This window comes from Elephas maximus, chromosome 18 (genome assembly GCF_024166365.1).
Source record: "Elephas maximus indicus isolate mEleMax1 chromosome 18, mEleMax1 primary haplotype, whole genome shotgun sequence".
NCBI lineage: Eukaryota > Metazoa > Chordata > Mammalia > Proboscidea > Elephantidae > Elephas > Elephas maximus.
Genome location: NC_064836.1, coordinates 71,557,915 through 71,578,411, shown reverse-complemented (window position 1 = coordinate 71,578,411; position 20,497 = coordinate 71,557,915). Strand labels below are relative to the sequence as shown.

At 38.4% G+C, this 20,497-nt stretch overlaps 2 protein-coding genes across 22 annotated transcripts in view; one reads left to right on the top strand and one right to left on the bottom strand.

Annotated features, from left to right (window-relative positions):
* The window catches only part of ABI3BP (ABI family member 3 binding protein), a 301,406-nt gene extending 294,022 nt beyond the window's left edge, over positions 1-7,384 (top strand). For 16 of the 18 annotated variants that reach the window (XM_049858519.1, XM_049858510.1, XM_049858515.1 and 13 more), the window contains 5 exons: positions 1,672-1,751; positions 2,539-2,568; positions 3,133-3,294; positions 4,761-4,883; positions 6,305-7,384. In XM_049858519.1, coding sequence (XP_049714476.1) covers positions 1,672-1,751; positions 2,539-2,568; positions 3,133-3,294; positions 4,761-4,883; positions 6,305-6,420 — 511 coding nt within the window. In that variant the 3' untranslated portion in view covers positions 6,421-7,384. The remainder of the gene's footprint in view (positions 1-1,671; positions 1,752-2,538; positions 2,569-3,132; positions 3,295-4,760; positions 4,884-6,304) is intronic. The other 2 variants (XM_049858506.1, XM_049858517.1) reach the window with 2 other exon arrangements.
* Positions 7,385-7,886: 502 nt separating this feature from the next.
* The window catches only part of TFG (trafficking from ER to golgi regulator), a 34,718-nt gene continuing 22,107 nt past the window's right edge, over positions 7,887-20,497 (bottom strand). For 2 of the 4 annotated variants that reach the window (XM_049858521.1, XM_049858522.1), the window contains exons 5-8: positions 18,236-18,403; positions 15,382-15,522; positions 12,373-12,471; positions 7,888-8,699 (exon numbers count right to left, since the gene is read on the bottom strand). In XM_049858521.1, the coding sequence (XP_049714478.1) occupies positions 8,320-8,699; positions 12,373-12,471; positions 15,382-15,522; positions 18,236-18,403 (788 nt within the window). In that variant the 3' untranslated portion in view covers positions 7,888-8,319. Of the gene's footprint in view, positions 8,700-12,372; positions 12,472-15,381; positions 15,523-18,235; positions 18,404-20,497 lie in introns of all 4 variants that reach the window. The other 2 variants (XM_049858524.1, XM_049858523.1) reach the window with 2 other exon arrangements.

Sequence of the window (20,497 nt, the reverse complement as noted above, 5' to 3'; positions counted from 1 at the left end):
GGAGCGCCTGGTGAATTCGAACTGTCAACCTTTTGCTTAGCAGCCCTAGCTCTTAACCACTATGCCACCAGGGTTTCCATGAGGTAGGAAGGGTAAGTTTAAACCCTCATTTCACAAAGAACCTGATGCTTGCTTGGAAAAGCAAAGGCAGTAATGTACAAGGTTAGGGCCCTCATTGTTCTCAAAAGTTAGAATAATACCTATCTCATGGGGTTTATGTGTAATAACTTTATGTATGTGGAATGATTAATGTAGCACCTGATACACAGTAAAAATAAGAAAAAAAACTTTTTTTTTTTTTGATATACAGTAAGCACTCAAAAAATGGCCGCCACTGTTACAACGCTAGAATCTATCCTCTCAAATTAAATTCTAAGTGTTTTAATGCAGTGCCTTGGTAATCAAGAAACTCACTCTTCAGCCCCAGAAACTGCTGACTTTGGTTACTGCTGACTTGGTGCTCTCTTTTCCAAACTATGAGAACTCTCATTCTTCTGTATTTCACTTATAAAGTATCTTTCAGTCTTTTGTGTTGTGTTGCTACTCAACAACAAACTTCTCAAAGATGTGAATTATTTATCTCCTCAAAGCCCTGCACAAATGTGGGACTCAGACAATACTATTGGTTGGTTCAGGTTAGTTTTGTGGTCAGAGATATTTTGCTGCTAAGTCTGCTTCCTTCGGGAACACCTTACCTTCAGGCAAATGTGAAATAGCTTTCCTGTTTTTTTTGAAGGATTTTGCTTTGCTTAAGTATTTTATGAGTCAAATTTGTCAAATACCATACAGCAACTTAATGCATTATTTTAAAGGATGGAATCAAAAGTACTTCTAACTCTAAGGGATCTGAGTTTTGTTTTTTACCATAAAGGGTAAAGGGCCTGGCCCATCCGGTTTACTGGGAGAAAAGTCTCAATCTTGTGGCCACACTCTTCAAGAGGCAACGCTGCCTGCCATGCCCTCCTGTGGACACCCTGGCTTCCTGGGACCCACAGACGGCCTGAGTTCTCAGAGATACAACTAGGAAGTCCTTGAAAAGCAACATTCCCATGTGCATCAGTTCCCATAGCTTACTTAGTCCGGGGCTCACCTATGGAACCTGTTACAAATTCCTCAGAAATGGATTCAGTGAGTAGGGCGGGGCAAGAAATCTGCATTTTAAACACTCCGCATTCCCACCCCATCCACCATCCCGTTCTGACTTAGGTATTCCTTTCCAACCCCACAATGAGGAGCATTACCCAAGTCCAAGGCTGTACCCAAAAACCCCCAGGCTGGTGTAATAGGGAATAAAAATGAATTTTTCTACTTCTGTGCCTCAGGAAGTAGCTGAGGCATCTGAAGGAAAGTGAGCCTTCTTGGAGCTGGAACCGGCCTGGGTCCACCACATGCCTTTCGTGTACGTCCACTACCAACCTGCCCAGTTATTTCTCCTAATCCGGAGTTTTTAGAAGACAACTCTCTTTTTTAACTCAATCCTTTTCTTACAGAGCACATTAGACAAGCTGGTTTGAAAAGCAAAGTTAAGAAGACATTTTTTCTTTCTTCAAACTGCTTCTAGAACACGTTACCATTCACTGACATTATGATTTCAAAATAGAATCAAGAGGGCTGTATGTTGCTTTCCAAGCCTGAAGAATATGTTACAATTATTATTTTCCCCCTAAACAGCTATGAATTCCAGGTGAAACCCAAAAACCCACTTGGTGAAGGGCCAGCCAGCAGCACTGTGACATTCAGTACGGAATCAGGTAATTACATCAACAGTAATTCCCAACAAGGATGGGAAGGGCCACAACAGAGCCATGTTTTACATAGGGAGCTCGTTTGAAACCCAGCTCAACCATGTGTGTACTTAATATCCTGAATTTCTAAAACTATCCACGGAAAAAGGCAAATTGAAGGTACCCTTAGGGAAACACCGCTTAGGCTTTTCCTGATTTATCTTGATGTGTAGGAAAAACAGATCAGATCAAAGTGTGGGGGTGGGGGTGGGGGTGGGAAGGCATAATCTATGCTGAAAAATCTAGGGAACGAAGGCTCTTCCTGTATGCCTAGATCATCAGCCATGCTGAATGAACCACAACACATCCGAAGAGCAAAGTCATTAGATAGGATAGTTTATGCTAAGCTGCTGTGAAATTTTGTAATTTGACCTTCCGAGCACCAATTCCTCGGTGAGATCCATCTGTACACACGGCATTATTTACCTAATTCTTATACCAACTGCAGTTTATGGCATCTTGCTGAGTTTACAATCGTTTTTCTATGTAAACCAAGAGAGAAAGGTTTTGAAATTGAAGGGAAGGCTGGAACGACGACAAAGACTCCTAACTACTCAAATCGCAGGCACCAGATACAGCCGAGTACCTGGTGGAATGGAGATTCTTCAGTAGAGAAGGATTTCCAAAACAAATGACACTTTTAATCTTTAGCAAGAACTTGTCACTTTGCAATTAGCAATTTTTAGCAACTGTAAAAAATGGTCTTCACCTTGCTACCGAAACGCCTAATAACATGTTTACTCTCTCCCCTCAGCGGACCCTAGGGTGAGCGAGCTAGTTTCTGGTAAGTACCCTGTCTAAAGGGGAATGCAACTACCCGCTTTTCTAAACTAACCCAACGTAATAGCCACAGCAGGGTTTTGCTTTTTTCCAGTCCCTCTTCTTGGAATAGCAATCAGGTGTGAATGTTTACCTAAAATATGTTCTGGGAGCAAGGTGGACATTCCAAAACCTGCCTTTATCAATATACCAGGCCAGCTCAAATGTGACTTAATAAATATAACTTAATCTTCATACCCACTTTAAATGTCACGTTAAAGCAGCTGTTTAGCTTTTACGGTTCAAAAAAGAAATCTGAGTTAGCTCCTGAAGAAGGCCGTCTGCATGCAGCGCTGCAGAGGCTCTGCGGCACCTACACATTGCTGAGATCTCACTGCCGACAGAAACCTGATTTGGGTTTCACTTATTTAAACCTTTATAGCATCTTTGGACCCAGTATTTGGCCGCAGAGAAAATCAGTTACCAGCAGGTGGAAATGAACTTTGCAAACTGCTTCTTTGGTTTTGAGGAAAGCTTTTCAGTATCCAAGAGTCAGACACTAAACTCCAGCCTTGTTTTCCTCACACAGCAGGACGAGATGCCATCTGGACTGAAAGACCCTTTAATTCAGACTCTTACTCAGAATGTAAGGGCAAGCAGTATGTTAAAAGGACGTGGTACAAAAAGTTTGTAGGAGTGCAGCTATGCAACTCTCTCAGGTACAAGATTTACCTGAGCGACTCCCTTGCAGGTAAGCAGGGCTGCCAGGCCTGATTTGAGCCTCTCCCTTTTGTAGCACTCTGTAACTTGGCTTTTCCTACAGAGCCTTCCAGGCATTAAGGTGTGATGTAAACAGAATTTCCTCCTATGTTGTTACTGGAATACTATCAATCTAGAAAACAAGGCCTTGAGACATGCTGTAATTAGAAAGCAGGAAACCCTGGTGGTATAGTGGTTAAGTGCTATGGCTGTTAACCATGAGGTCAACAGTTCTAAACTGCCAGGCGCTCCTTGGAAACTCTATGGGGTAGTTCTACTCTGTCCTATAGGGTTGCTATGAGTCAGAATTGACTAGGTGGTGGTGGGTATGCAAAGTATGGAAAATGCAATTTGAAGCAGTGCCATCATGGGAAATTTGAATGAACAGGCACTAGCACATTCAAGCTCAAATTTGTTACCGCCATCCAAGGATGAAAAGCTTATTGATAATGTGTTTCTAACGATATTCGTGGATGGAATACTACAACTTTTTAAGATTTTAATCTGCCAGCCTAAAGATTATAAACACTGGACCAGAAGGGCTATAACCCCTTGCTCCAGATTCTCATGGATTATAATTTTCTATATTCATAAGTAAAAAATACAAGTAAACACATAAGGCTGGGCCCAACATAGGTAGATTTTTGTTCAATCATTCAACAAATGTTATCTACTTTGTGCCAGACACTGTTCCAGGTGCTGTAGACAAAGCCACAAGAAGACACATTCCTTTCATGTAGCTTACAATCTAGTGCTGAGGGAGAGACAAGTATGTAAATATATTTCTCAGAAGTGCTCTGAAAAAAGCTTTTTTAAAAGGGTGAGAGAGAATGGCTGAACAGATACTAGAAGCTTCTTCAGCTAGAAATGATTAGGGAAGGCCCCTCTGAAAAGGCAACACTTGGGCTAGGAAGAAAATTATTAGAAGGAACCAACCTTGCAAAGATCTAGGGATGAAGTGTTAGAAGTAGAGGGCAAAGCCTGAGGCAGAACACGCCTGCTCCTCGTGTGTGTGTGTGTGTGGCTGAGGTTGAAAACGGGAGCACTCTAAGTGATCGGGATCGACATGCAGGCAGGTGTGAAATCACGTGGGGCTTTTGAACCACGGTGAGGACTTTGAATTTTGAGTCTAATGGGAAACTGCTGGATTTATGGAGGAGGGTAACATCACCTTAGGAGGAGGGTAACATTATCTTACTAGCATTTTGGAAGGATCACTAACCTCTGGGAAGGGGAGGGGAGGAAGACTACGGGGAGGCAAGAGTAAAAGGGAGACCAGTTAGGAGACTATTCCAGCAGTTCAGGCAAAGCACACTGGGAGTTTTAACTAGAATGTCAGGGACAAGGGAAAAACAAGACCAGGGAAGACTGACTGTTTGAAAGGATGTTATGATTTCAGAACTGTTATGTATCAGAGAAAGTAACATTTCATGATCCTTTTAATTTCTGGTTCTTCAGGAAAATTCTATAACATAGGTGATCAGAGGGGTCACGGAGAAGATCACTGCCAGTTTGTAGATTCATTTTTAGATGGACGCACAGGACAGCAACTCACTTCTGATCAGTTACCCATCAAAGAAGGTATGTTTTCTGGTCCTCCTCCAAAGAGGATTTTGCAGATTAACCCAGAAAGGAAAACAATTTAAAAGTAATTCTGTAGTACTACTGCTCAAATTACCTTACTAGAAAAAATTCAGACTTTACCTAAGTTTCTCAACTTTCCTCCCAGGCCTTATGGCTCCACTCTTGGACCTAAGGGAAAGTATACAGGCACACATATAAACGCATTCTACTTCAAGAATATCTGAATCTGCAGAACCAGCTATAAAAAAGCAACGTTTCCCAAACTTAAATCATGCATGTTTTACCTTTATGGTTTCTGTCATACTCAGCATCACCTGCATCACTTTACTCTCAAAAAAAAAGCTTTACTACCATAAATGGAAAAAAAAGTTTTATTTGCCTTATAAATTATTTGGTATGAATACAATTAAAATAGAACAACTCTGTTGAGAAATGAGTAACCTCTGTTAACTTGCCGAAGACAACGTTAGCACGAAGCTGCCTGACAAGGACTGAAACAGACTGTGTAGTAATGGGAAAATTATTGTCCATGTTACTTGGGAACCGCCCAAAGGTTCTCGGTAATGATTTAATACTTTAAATTAGGATTACAGGCTTTCAGCAACACATTTTGCTTACCTACCCTTGAAAGTATCAACCGTATTAAAAGATGATTCAGTAAGTCTGTGAATCCACTAACAGGCAGTTGAAACTGCTGCCTCAAGGGAACCCAAAACCCAGTGCCGGCGAGTCGATTCCGACTCATAGCGACCCTATAGGACAGAGCAGAACTGCCCTACAGAGGTTCTAAGGAGCGCCTGGCAGATTCGAACTCCCAACCCTTTGTTTAGCAGCCGTAGCACCTAACTACTACGCCACCAGGGTTTCCGCCTCAAGGTAACTGGTATATAAAACACTGTAAATTTTGTATATTTCTCTAACATTTCACAGGGAAATTTTCTAGTCATATAGTATACACTAAGGGAGGTATCACTAAGATTAAAGTTTAACCCTCTTGTTGTATTCCTAATATTCTAGTTTAACACCGTTACTTCGGTCAGTTCTTCACAGACACTGCTAGTCTTTAATGTGCAGAATGAACTCTTTCAGGTAAGGCGTAGAGAGCTATACTGAGTACAGTCAACGACACTCAAAAAAAAAAAAAACACCCCTCTGACTCCTGCCCCTTCTCAGCTGTCTCTCACACTACCAACTGTCCCATCCTAACCTGGTAAGCAAATGTCATCCTTCTTCAGGTGCCCAATTCTAGCCAGCCATTACTGCTTCAGGAGATACCTGGGCCTCTGTTGCTGTTTTCTTAAATATACTGCTTTACTCAGAGTCACCCTCAGTCATGCAGTGACATATTTCAATCTATGAACAGTGAGGGCAAAAATATAACCTAGCAGATATTAAAATTAAATTATTTTCCCTCTTAGGCTATTACAGAGCAGTTCGCCAGGAACCTGTCCAGTTTGGAGAAATAGGTGGTCACACCCAAATCAATTATGTCCAGTGGTATGAATGTGGGACAACAATACCTGGGAAATGGTAAATCCTGCCACCATGCTGAAAAGTGCCTTTTATTTCCTCATGGCAAAAACAAGACAAAAAAGCAAACACTATGGTGTATTTGTCACATTCATTTAAAGCTGTTTTGTTTACTATGTATAAAAGTTTAAAGTTTAATTGCCATAGTAGATGTTTATTAGAAAAAACTGCTGAGAATATTTATCAGGTTTTACAAAGTCATTTTATGAAAGCAAGATATTAACATTAACAAAGTAACATTTTTGGGGAAGCTGGCTCCCTATTCATGGTATTTTAAGAGATCATTTGTATATTATTTATCACACTGTTGTAATGATGTTTTCAGATACTTTTATGACAAAATTGACATCAAAAAAACTTTTAATATACTTTTTGAAAGAATTACTTTTATTAATGTATACGCTTTCTACTGGTTAAGTTGCTTCCATAAAACTCTACTTAGTTTAACTTATTGGATCAAATTATCTTCAGCATATATACCTGGGGAAAAAAGTCCTCTAATATTTAGTTAAACTTCAATTTTTTACTAACAAACAGCTGAGTAGCTTTTTCCGAAGAGCTTAAGTAACACACTAGCATGCATGTCTTTAAATGTTAACAAATTATTGAAAAGATTTTGTTTGCATCAGTAAATTTCATTTCAGCCGAAAATGGAATACAGAATCTGTTTCAAAAGATACGTTTTGTACTTTCTCTACCGGATAGATGTTGTTGTAATGTCTGAGTGTACTTTTTTGTCAAATACCTTTAAGCAGGTATCGTCCTCATGTTTTTAATCTGATCAAGTTGTGTGCAAATGGACTGTGAAGTCTGAGTACAGAAACAATGCATCATGGGCTCCCCGCTAGTCAGTCTGTATTTATACATAAGACCTCTATGCATGAATGCCGAAGATGTTTTCATAATTGTTTTAACATAAGCTTGTAATAAAAATTAACTCGTTTTTGTTAAACTGTATTGTTTCCCTTCATGGTGGGGGGGGGATGTGATGCTGCAGTGTCAGCCTCGTTCTGAGACAACCTTTCCTGTGCTCAGCTTTCAACATGCTTCATTTTTATCAACGCTGTGATTTTGTTTTTTAAAACTCTGCACTTTTTTTTTTTAAAGCTGAATACTTAATTTCTGATTGGTTCATCAGTAAACATAACTATACTTTTCATCTCTATAGGAAGGAAAATCAAAGTTATTCAGGACCTACCAAAACTTCTTTGTATCTATCTACTGTGTTTATAGCCTAAGCTCATCATTCTTCCTGTAAAACCCTCTTAAAGTTTAATTTCTTCTCTTAAGCCAATGATTGTTACATTCAGAGTCAGAAAAAAAAAAAAAAAAACGGTACTGTTTCTTTGAATAGAAAACTAAGTTGAAATATTTATACTTCATTTTAAGGAAAAACACTGACAAGGGTTTCTGAAAAAACTTTGCTTTTTAGTTGTGTATATATATAAATATTTAATAACTAAATTAAATTACAAGACCACTAATGGATTCAATCATCTTTATTAGCCTATCAATGTTACATTTCATAATATCTAGTTGTCTTCTCAAAGGGACCTACTTTAGTACATCATTTATCATGTTAATAAAAAGCCAAGTAAGATGGCTACACCTATCATTTTTAATATCCTCTGGACAAGGCAAACTAGAAAGTCAATCACCTTACACAGATTTCAGAGTAGTGTTCCAAAATAAAATAACTAGGAAGCTGCTACATTTTAAAGCAGGGGAACAAAGAAATTGTCATTTTGGTCTTTGTGTTCCAGCAAATTAATTACACTTTCACTGAACAGCAACAATGGTATCATAAAAAATGCTCTGCTGTTTTTAAATTTCTGAACTTGACAACAGTAGTGGAGTCTTTTAGGAGGTGAACAGCTGCATTCATCAGTGTAGCTGAGCCTCCTTATCGATAACCAGGTCCAGGCTGGGTATAGCCCTGACCAAAGGGAGGACGGCTGCGTGCATAAGGGTTAGGCCCACTGGGAGGAGGGGTCATGGTACTTCCAGGAGGTGGAGTAAAACCTGGTCTTGCTTGATAGGCCCCGGGTTGGCTTGGAGCCATTCCAGGTTGTGAGGCAGGGGCCACAGTGTAATTCGGCTGAGACGTCTGGGTAGTGTAAGTTTGTGGAGGATAACTGCTCGCCTGGTACTGCTGGGGAGGTGGAGCAGGCAGTTGTTGAGGCTGACCAGAAAAGGCAGGAGCTGGTGCCTGGGAAGTTGGTTGCTGGCCATATCCCTGGAACTGCTGAGGTTGCTGGGGCCCAGCCTGCTGACTATAGCTTGCTGTAAAGGCAAAATAAATTACATACACGGTTTTATTTTTCTTTTGCTACAAGTTTTCCAGAGAATGAGGAGAATCAGTATTTAGTGTTACAGACCAAAACCGGTAAGAAGTTTAACAAACTCGTTACAGATATTTACGTAGCAAGCAGAGTTGTAGATTTTATCATGTAATATTATTTCAAGACCAAATAGGTCATTTTTTAAACCCACCAATCTTAAACCACTACACACATCACATACTTCATTACAACTGCTTCTAGAGTATAAAATCCTAAGAGCATAACCGCTAGTACAGAATAAAATAGATACTCATAAATGCACGAGTTAGTTGTTATACTTTGTACTTTCTAGGAACACCAAAAATGCAAAAGCTGAGTAGTCCTTAAGCTGGTTTTGAGGGGAGGCCTAATTAAATACCAGTCCCAAAGAAAACACGATGCAGAGAATGAGTATTTTTAAATGAAACAATACCATAAATAACATCCTATCATGCTCATGAGGTACTTTAAGGTTTATTCGTAACTATTAGAACTAAGCCACTTAACAAACTCTCAGTACCCATTTTCAAAATTCTTAAAATCTTTCGTTTCTTTTAGATTTAACATCTGATACTTTTACCTTTTACAACTCAAAATGTTGACTTTAATAGTAACAGCATAACACACAAAAAGCATACCATCAAACCATATTGCCCCACAAATTCATCATTTACTAGGCTGTAATTTTTTTTTTCAAAAGACAAAGTCTGCTTCACTGAAAACTTTTATCTCTACCATGAAACACACCTGCAGCTACTTGCAATGAAACCTCTCCATTGACTGGAATCCTGTCAGCAGTAAACACCAGATACATAAGAAAATTATTAACATATGTACAACCCTGCATTTAAAAAAAAAAAGGATTGAATGAATTTGAGTATATTCTGAACTCACCTTGAACCTGGGTTCAAAATTTACTCATGAAAGAAACCTTTTTGACATAGTCCATGAACAAAACTGGAAAAGGTCACAGGGAACCGGCAAACCAACAGTGTCAAAGATGGTCCAACATTACCATCGCTTAAGTCTCCCAGCAGAGGTTTTAGTTGACTATCTCTGTATCTCTCAATAAAATTCAAGTTAAAGTGATGAGGGAGTCAGAAATACAAAGATAAAAATTTGGAGAAAACTAAAATTTACTGAGAGTGAAGACCCTGACTTCAAGAACAAGCTTAACTTTCAATAAATCAAATATCTAGAGCATTTAACTCATGGTAGCATCTCAATACAGAACTGAAATAAATTTACAATAAAATCTCAAATGTCATACAATTTTTCCTATCCTTTAATTAAAAAAAATTTTTTTTAACTTCATTTTTTATTACAAGTTTTTGGAGAAACAGAAGGATTCAGCTTTTCTGCTGTAAATGTCTATTCAATTTAAAACTCTGCATAAAAAATTTGAAAACGCTGCCTTTTTATCGTGGCAACTGAAATCTAAACAAGCTTTTTAAATGAGTCTTGAAGGGCCTAGATCCTTAATTATGGCTCTGGAGAGGAAACTACCCCAAAGGTGCTGTTTCATTAGCAGGCTACTAGTCTTGGTGGCAATGCAGCACTTCCATCACGGGTCTAGTCTCCCTCCCACCAGTGCCCCTTCCCCTGGAAAACAAAACGAAAAAAATGAATGGCGCTGGTGAAGAACGTCAGAAACTGCAAGAAATGGAAATCCTGGGCTTCCTTTGATTAAATGAATAGCCTAGGCCAGGGTGTCATATGGACTCACTCACTAGTCCTTTACAGAGAAAGTCCGCCAAGCCCTGGTCTAGGCTGGAGAATGCAGCAGCGAAGTACTCAACTGCAAAGCCAGAACTGGGTTCTGGGCCAGCTCCCCACAGAATGGCTGTGTGTCCTTGGACATATCACAATCTCAGTGAGCACCACAACAGCCTCATCTGGCAAATGGGGGAGTGGGACCCAATCGGTGCTCTCAAACCCTGGCTGCACATAAAATGGCCTGCAATGCTTACTAAATACCAAAGCCTGCGCCCTATACCTGACCAAATGAAATAAAATCTGAGAGTAAGACCCAGGCACCTGTAACTTTCAAAAAGCTCTCCAGGTGATTCTAAAGCACAATGAGCGCTGAAGTACCCTGAATTAGATTATCTTCTACAAACTATATAGGTCTTTTCTACAAACTATATAATTAACACTTCGATTTTTTTCATTAAAAAAAAAAAAACTGCATTCTAAAAATAACTTTTCCCCTAACCTCATAATCCAAGCTTACTGTATTTTTACGCAAATAACACATGCCTTCTACGTTTGTTTACCAAACACTCCCTCCCACTGCAAGGAACTTTCATAAGCCTGCTACGCTAATTTTTTTTTTACAGCAATGTAAAAAAAAAATTGGGAGTGGTGCTTATGAAAACATCTCATGGTGGGGAGGGAGCAGCTGACAGACAGACATACAAGGCAGACGTTATTTGTGTAAAAATACGGTAAGTTCACTTATACAATTACTAGCAGTTACAGGTTATATCACATTACAGCACATACAGTTCCAATAAAATTACTACACGTTAAAAATGTCAATCTCCAATTAATTAGATTTTTATTGTCCAGTTCAGGAGTCAGCAAACTTTTTTCTGTAATGGGCCAAACAGTATGTATTTCAAGCTTTGTGAGCCATATAGTGTCTATTGCAACTACTCAACTCTGCCATTCTAGTGCCAAAACAATAGATACAATACAGGAATGAATGAGCATGTTCCAATAAAACTTTATTCACAAGAACAGGTGACAGGCCAGATTTGGTCTGTGGGCTATAGTTTACTGACTCCTGCTCTAGTTGATATTATAAAACCCCATAAAACAGAACTTACAAAAGACTCAACTTACACGAATTATTTTTAATTGAAGTTGAAATTTTGATATTTAAATCTTTGGCTGTAAAAAGAGTTGGACACAAACTCTCTACTATAAAGAATCCAAAAATTACCTGAATTTTAACCAAAGCTGTGCTGAAGAGATTGATCACACTTAAAAATGGATACTCTTCAGTAGCTAGATGGTAAAACAAAAACAAAATAGCCAGAATGCCTATTTTTGAAAATGGGGCGGGGGGCAAGCTTAATGTTCTTATAGTTGCCTGAATTAGGTTTTAAACAATCCTATTTTTATGATATTCTTCCTAAATACTTTCAGGAGACTAAAAAACTGAAGTAGCTTAATTTAGTTCTTGTAGTGCGATCACCTTTCCATGTATGAGAAAACTATTAATACTCCCACAGCTAACTGAGAGTTCATTATACGTAACAAGAGTGCCTGTGTTAACACATAATGGGAAAAAATCTTGCGCTTTTTGCAGTTCTAAGTCACTTAAATAGAAGCTGACCCATTAGTAACAGATGGTTTTGTGCTGTAATGGAACCTTTTTTATGTGACAAGTTACTACAGGATCATCCGCTAGATTTTGCCAAGTGGAAAACTGAAATGTTGATTTAGGGTTAAAAAAGATGTAAAAAGCTTAAAAGTAAAATATGTTATTTCTTCCAATAAATAAAGACTTAATACCCACTATGATAATGTAAGTACCACAAATCAAGGAATTAAGAGAAAGCTTAAAGTTTAATGAGTATAGAAACAGCTCAAAAACATAAGCCAAGCCTCTGTCAACACCTGCTCACCTGAATACTGAATACCATACTGTTGTGGAGGCTGGGGTGGGGCCTGCGGCTGCTGAGCACCATAACCGGCCTGTTGCTGGTACTGTTGGTACAACTGACCTAAAAAATAAAATTACCAAAACAAAAAATACAAGGAAAAGGGGTAGGTTTACCTTGGCCGACAAATTTTTAAAGGTACACTTACATTCTCTCCCCATCCAAGCACACACAAACTACATAGCAATTTACGAGAATATGTTTCCCTTTCAATGTATATGAAAACCAGAATGAGTTCACCAAGTGTGGCTGCTCTGCCGTGGGTTAACTGCAGAGAACTCAACCCCAATTGGCAACGAACAGAAGACTATTTACATGACGTAACACTAGTGGTTACCACTTCATGTACTCCAGAAAAACAAATGTTTTCAAATCTAACTGCCAACAGATAAGCATTGAGAATAATTCTATGTTCCAGAAAAAGTGAGTAGCAAAATAAAAAATCTGAGACAAGGGATATACACCACTGATGGCTTCTAAATCTTTCCCAAAGCATCATATTTACTGTCTTCATTATTTGGACCTTTTTTGTTACCATGTGAACTGAACCTCTGGTAGAAGGAATTATACAGCATTCTTTCATTTCAGACCTCAAAAAACTTCTGGAATTTGACAACTGTTGGTTTTCAAGGTATACCTGTCATCTGAATATCCTATTCAATCATGAAGAATCTTTTAAAGCTTAAACGGTTCCTCACTGCACTTCTAATAGCAGACCTGCTTAACACCGGGGATACGTCCTAGGAAATGGGAGCCCTATTTGGGGTCAACAGACCACAGTTCCTATGGAGAAAACGTTTGAGATATTATTATTACCTGTGATTTTTAAACAAGGGTTTACGGGTTCATGTCTTCACCATCTCTACTTCTCTACAGTTGTTCTAACCATGGATTAAGCTTGAGTCTAAACAGACTCGATAGCAACTAACAACAATACCAATACAAGAGCCGTTAGCCAGAAGTGGCCCTGAGCACCTGAAACGTGGCTCATCTGAACTGTAACGTTTGTGCTGTTTGTGTTCTGAAGCCTTTCAAATCAGTGCCCACGTATACCAGATTTCCATTATGAAGTAAGAAAAAAAAGGAAACCATTAGTAACTTTTTAATAATAGTTCCATGCTGACATACTGGATATACTGAGTTAAATAAATTAAAAAAAAAATTTTTTTTTTTTTTTTAACTTTTCTAAAATGTGTCTAATAGAAAATTTTAACTTATTTGAGGGCTTCGATTATATCTCCTTTGGACAGCACTGATCTGGAATTTCACCCCCAGAACGCTAATCTACTGACTAACGTCCTATTATTAACTATACTGGTTTTATGCTGTACATTTTAATAAAAAGTTAACAGTTTTAACAAAGCATGCAATTAATGTCGCTCTAAAGGAATTAAATGCACATCAAGCAACATTCATTTCATGCCTTTGGACAAGGGTGCCTGGCTGCTAGGGGCACTTACGGCGGTAGGAAAGCTTTTCACTGTGTATTATCTTTAATTTTTACTTACATGAAAATGAGTCTTTAAAGTAAAATAAATCCTTGATAGAATAAGTTGAGATATTACTAATGGAGTTAAATTTCATTCCTTTGTAAGTGAGCAGCAAACACTGTAGAGTGGCAGTTGGATGTCCAGTTTTACCAAATAGCATACGCTGCTTAAAATGGAATGCTTTTAACAGTTTCAGTCCACCTGATAGAGCTGTTAAACTCTCCTCATAGCCAAACTCTGCTTCTGCCCCTCTCTTTCAGCCCGTATCTGCTTCAGTTAAAGTCTGTTCTGTCCTTGTTGCATCTCTGTACAAAGGAAACTACTTGACTAAGGCTGGCTGAGAAGAGGCTGAAGCCCTAAGACCTCTCCCCACACCATTCATTCATCAGCAAAATGTCCTGTGCTAGCTCCTAATGCCTAATACTGACCCAGTGAGAACTCTGACAGTATGATCACGAGATGAAACGCCACTATTCCAACGTGACCAGTTCATTTTAGGCTACGCTCTTTTAAATGAATAACACCCTCAGCTTGCTTCTGGAGCTGAAAATATATCACACTGCCAACTTGTCCCTTTCTACACATAGTAAGAGCACCACCTGGTGTTTGTTTTAAAGTAAAACGTGTAATTGTAATCTTAAAGGCCATAACATGCACGGACAATTCAAAGGAATCATGCTGTAATATTCAGAGATCAGCGAGTATTTCTTAGCTGTGCTCTGCAGAGCTCCAAGGTTAAAATGAGGCACCTTAGAGCCTGTTAGTCTGGGCTTGGAGCCCTCAATCCCCTTTAACCAGAGCAATGACCCTTTTATCTGTTTTAAACACTGAGCTTTCAAGTTACATTTCATCCAATTTTCATATTTTACAGTGAGAGAACATCAAAACCCAGAGAGACTAAATCATTCATCCAAGGTCACATTATTTAGAGAAGAAAAGTCTGGCTTAAAATTACATTGCTTTTCTACAAAAGAAATGTTTTGTTGCTAACTGCCCAAAAACATACAGGGCTATTAATTGTCCCAAAACACTACATTTAACTAAAGTTTTGTTTCATAAGTTTCTATTTTAAAAATCTTTTTTAATTACAAAAATAATACACATACTGCCACTGAAGGCATGGGGAGAGCAGAAGGAGATAAATTAATACCCGAGTATAATGCAAAATAAAGTGAGACGTCCCCTTCCCAATTCTGCTCTTCTCCCGGGGGGTCACTACTGACGGGTAAGACTTTTCCCTGATCTTTCTCCCTGTATTTATATTCACACTTTCTAGGTTTTTCTCCTTACAGTAACTGGAAGTATACTAACATATTTTCTACTTATTTTTTAACCCAAAAAAATACCACATCAGTAACTCAAGTTTTCACAGTTCTGTTCACAGCATGAATGCATATTTAAGCTGCTTACCACTCCAGCTACGCTGCCATAAACACTGCTGCACACGTGTCATTCTGCACACGTGCTCTAAGCTCTGTTTTACCTTCAATCTGACCTGCTTGTGTCTGCGCTCCTGTATACGGTGGTTGCTGTGGCTGAACTCCTGGTGGGTGAGCTGCTGAGGACGAGGACGCGATGCTGTCAGGCGTTCCTGAACGGTCTTCTGCAGGAGCACTGGGTGGCCCTGGATGGTCATGAAGAGTCAATTCAGTACCTAATATGCTGCCTGCCTTTCCTCTATCAAGCTCAATTAATAAAAAAAAAAAAAAAGATCTGTTTAAAAGCCAGAAACTAAAAGTACTACAGAATAAGTACATCGCCACAAATGCAGCTTTTTACATTAAGTGTATGTACTTTTAGGAGTCCCTGGGTGGTGCGAACAGTTAAGCACTAAACAACTAGCCAAAAGGCTGGTGGTTCGATCCCACCTGGAAGCACCTTGGAAGACAGGCCTGGCAGCCTATGGAGCAGTTCTACCCCGCACGCATGGGGTCACCATGAATTGTAATCGACTCAGCAGTAACTAACAACATCTGTCATTTATTTTTGCATCTGTTCCAGTATCTTAGGAATCTATAGCCACAACTGGAGTGTTATATTTCTGAGTCCTAACCTCGCCTTGGAAAAGCCAATTTTCACCCCTGCAATGTTAATATCCTCTCACTCTCATGCAATCTATTTTATACATCCACCAAAAGTATCATTTCATTCTTCAGTGGGTCTCCACTGCCCATAAATCAAGGGTTCAAACATTTCTTACAATTGTTCTTTTCATGTGCTCCACTCCCTCAGCTGATCTGACCTCCTCCATACTCCCACAATATATCTAGTATTCTTTCCACCTCCATTTCATTTATTGCTATTTCCTCAATCCCTACCCCATTTTCACGTATCTAGATATAACTAAAATCCTTTAAAATCAGTTACAATCCTACACTTCTCGCAAATCTTGGTCTGTAAATATTTTTCTACTTCTGACCTTCTATACAGATTACTTTTATTATTACCCTTACCAACTTCTACTTTGCATTTCTTAACAAGCCTCATCATCCCTTAAACTACCAGCTCTTCTGGGCAGGCTTTCTGATTCTTTCTGTCTGCCTCACAACGCCCAGGACTCCAACAAGTGACGGAGAGAATCCGTTCCAGTCTTAAATATTAGCTAGAACATTAATTCATATCTCAGTTGCTCTAGGTGTTTTTCAGCTGCATCATTTATCTGATGTTTTCTCTTTTTTGCAAAAACACATTATCACATACAAAAATGTCTCTTCTGAATTTCATTTTCTTTTTAGTGGATAATCTCATAAAAGTCTCAAATAAAAAGAGAATGAACAGACCAAATCCTTTATTTCCAGCTACTAACAATGACAGAGTAAATTAGCCAAGTAAACCATCCCACAGGTAACAATTAAAAATCTGGACAAAAGAGAAGAAACCTAAGCAGAGTTTTCCCCAGTGGAACTGCACTGGGTAAAAACTGGAAGCCCTGACCCCTACAGCTCCAAAAACAAAAAAAGCAGTGTCGCTGACTTCTGATGGCAGAGGGCAGACTTCCAAGCAGCTGGAAATTTAGGAGGGAAATCCCTCAAGTGAGGGAAATCCCTCAAGTGGAAGAACCACAGGAATGAGACCCAAAATCTGAGTATACACTCTGCCCAAATCCCCGTTGACCACATGGCAGGACACAGACACACACCCAGGAGGGCTCAGCAATAAACACAGCGACTAGAGCTGAAATCACTGAGGGGAGGTATCCGTTGCTATATGCCACGGGGCAGACAGAGTAAGCAGCCTGAATCCACATGTTAACTCCCTGATAGAACATAACATAAAATAATCGATCTCAAAAGAAACCTAAAAGAATCCTAAGCCACTACAACATACTAACCTCAATGTCTAGATTTCAACCAAAAGGAAAACATGACCCACATACTCAGGGAAAAAAGCAGTCAACAGAAACTGTTTCCAAATAGGCCCAGGTGTCGGATGTAGCAAATATTTCAAAGCAGCTGCTATAAATATTTTTAAAGACTAAAAAACATATTGAAAGAATTAAAGGAAAATATGGCTTTGATGAACAAAAAGTCAAGCATCTCAATGGAGAAATGGAAGCTATAAAAAGAACCAATAGTAATTCGAGAACTGAAAGTACAATAAATGAGATGAAAAACTCACTAGAAAGGTTCAACAGCAGATTGAAGATGGAAAAAAAGAATTAGTGAATTTGAACAGAAATCATCCAATTGAAGAGAGAAAAAAGACTGAGGAAAATGAACAGATCTCAGAGACTCATCGGACAGTATCAAGCTCTCCAGCATGTGTAACTGGAATCCAAAAATGAGAAAGCAGATGATGCTGCTGAACATGACAACCAAAATACAAAAGCATAAATCACAGTACAGATGCTGTTTTAAGGTTAAAAACTTATTCATGTAAAAGTACGTTCTCCACTGAAGTAATTTAACCAGAAACCTGTTTAAATTTCAATTTCTCTAAGATCACAGAAGATAAAACCTATCAAATATAATTTAAATTCTGCAATGAATCTGAAATAAAATTATGGCATAGTTCAGATAAAAAAAATAAGTTTCAAAATTTTACTTTGCATAAAATATACCTGAAGCAAAGAGTGGCTATCCTTTAAAGGGGAGGGTGGTACTGACTGGTAGAGGGCACAAGAAAGCCTTCTGGGGTGCTGGAAAGCATCTATATCTTGATCTATTTGGTGTTTGTACAGGTAGATATATATATAAAACATTATTGAACTGAACTGTTTAGATCTGTAAACTTCACCACATCTAAGTTAACCTTCAATTAAAGCAGCAGCAAAGGAACGAGGTGACAGGACATGACAAACAAGAAGAGAAGGGGGACTAACAAACATGCTACCTTACCTGAAGCCTGATCTTCTGTCAAGCCAAATGCTGACATGACATTTTTATTGATCTCATCTTGGTTTTTTAAGGGATCAAAAGCTGACATACTTGCTGCCATAACTTGAGTAGACTGTTTTCCAGAAGAATCAGCAGCAGCAGGTTTTTCCTCTCTACCATCCATGGTATCTACAACAAAGAGAAACAGAAGAACAACAAAAAAAAACCTTGTTTTCCTTTTTAAAGTCAACGAGGTCTAAAAAAAATACAAGACAGAGAAATATGTGTGTAAATACAATCTACAGTGTTAACAGTATCTCTCTGAACACAATATTATAGATAATTTTAATTTCCTCTCTACTTATATTTTTACTTTTAAAATCAGGAGGACAAAAGGCAAAAAGAAAAGCAAAATAAATAACACAACCTTTTCAAAAAATTCTATCTACCCCTTTCCCTAAATATTATTAGATGAGAAAAAAAAAAAAAAAAAAACAAGCTCTGTAACAAATATTTTATTTTGGTAGTTCATGACCTAAATACATAGCATGCACTTGGGAAAGAGCAATTATGGGAATGAATGTTTTGTCAAAGCATAAGATGCTTAACTGAAGTTGTAACTTTTTTGTTTTGTTTTGTTTTCCAAGCCTTATGTTTTACTTCTACTGCCTACTGGTCTACTATTATACTACATGGAAATCTCCAGCCAACCATCTCTAAACAGCCAATCCTCTGTACACAGCCCGAGACATACGCTTTTAACTTGCCGTGTCTTACTTTGAAATTTTTATTACTTATTAAATTACTTGTTAAAACCCTTACAGATGATATGTATCTGGGATTTTCTTCAAAATAATATGCGAGTACAAGTATATGGGATTATAGGTGCAACAATACTATGAACTGATCACAAAGTTGGGTGTCGGTTCATGAGATTGAGAATATTTATTTTTCCTTAATAAAATGTTTTAAGAAAAAATAGAAAAACTAAATTTTAAACATATGAGCAGGTTAAACATAAAACCATGCTTTTGTTCTAAGGATACTAAGGTACTCAACAGCATTTATACTACCACCTTGTGAAAGAAAAGGAGTTCAAAAATAACCTACATTTTACAAATAGGAACCCGGGCTAAGATACAAAAAGGTAACAGGAACAAAACAAAATGAACAAGCAAACGAAAAAATGCTACTAACCACTGAACCGATTAACAATGATTATCATTTTTCTTCTGTTATTAAGCAAGTAAATAGAAGTCAGCAATAAGATCACACCTGTGATCAGTACAAAATTTACCTTCTGAAAAAACACAAGCACTAAAACATGGACTTGCACCTGTCATTCGTTCCTAACTTGTCACTCCAACACTGACTACTTTAATATTTTCTGAATTTCTGGAAAACTTCAGTAGGTACTCCTTCAATCTAAGTCTACCAGTTATTCATCTTACTCACCAATTTCCCTCCTCTAATCCCAAGGCTATACATACTCCAAGAGTACACCACACCAAACCAAAAACCCACTGCCACCAAGTCGATTCCAACTCATACTGACTCTACAGGACAGAGCAGAACTGTCTCGTTACCTTAGCCCCACAGGGTTTCCAATGATGTATACCTTTATGGAAGCAGACTGCCACATCCTTCTCCTGCAGAGTGGCTGATGGATTTGAATTGCCAACCTTTCAGTTAGCAGCCAAGCACTTTAACCACTGCGCCATGAGGACTATTACACCACACCACCCTTACAAATTATTCCCCCTCACATGATTAACTTTTTATTGTCTTTTTTCACTTACCATAAACTAAATTCATCAGGAAACACACCGTCCACTAGTCTACTATTTGCTCCATTAGCTGCTAGAGCAACTTCAACAGATCAATCTAGCATCTAAGGCAGCTACATATCATTTGCTCCCTGGAGGAAAGGAAGTGTCCAAAAACCATTGCAAAGGTATAACAACAAAGAAACAGGGAGTCCATGGTTCTGGGCAAGGGTAAGCCAAACGGTACTGGCGGCTAACTACCAATTTTATTTTGTGGACTACACTTGGCTTTTGATATACGTATTTTTGGTTTATTTTTCTGCAGAAGGAGATTGATTATTAAATCAGGATGTTCTAGGAGCTTAGAAGCTTTAAAATGTCCACAGAAGCAAGGTGTTCAAGAAATAAATAACCTCAGTACAGGAAACATAAATATATAGCCACCTCTAAAAATAAAGCACTGATGCACGATTCATTAGGTAAGTCACATAGGACATGATTGCTAGAAGGCTGTCCA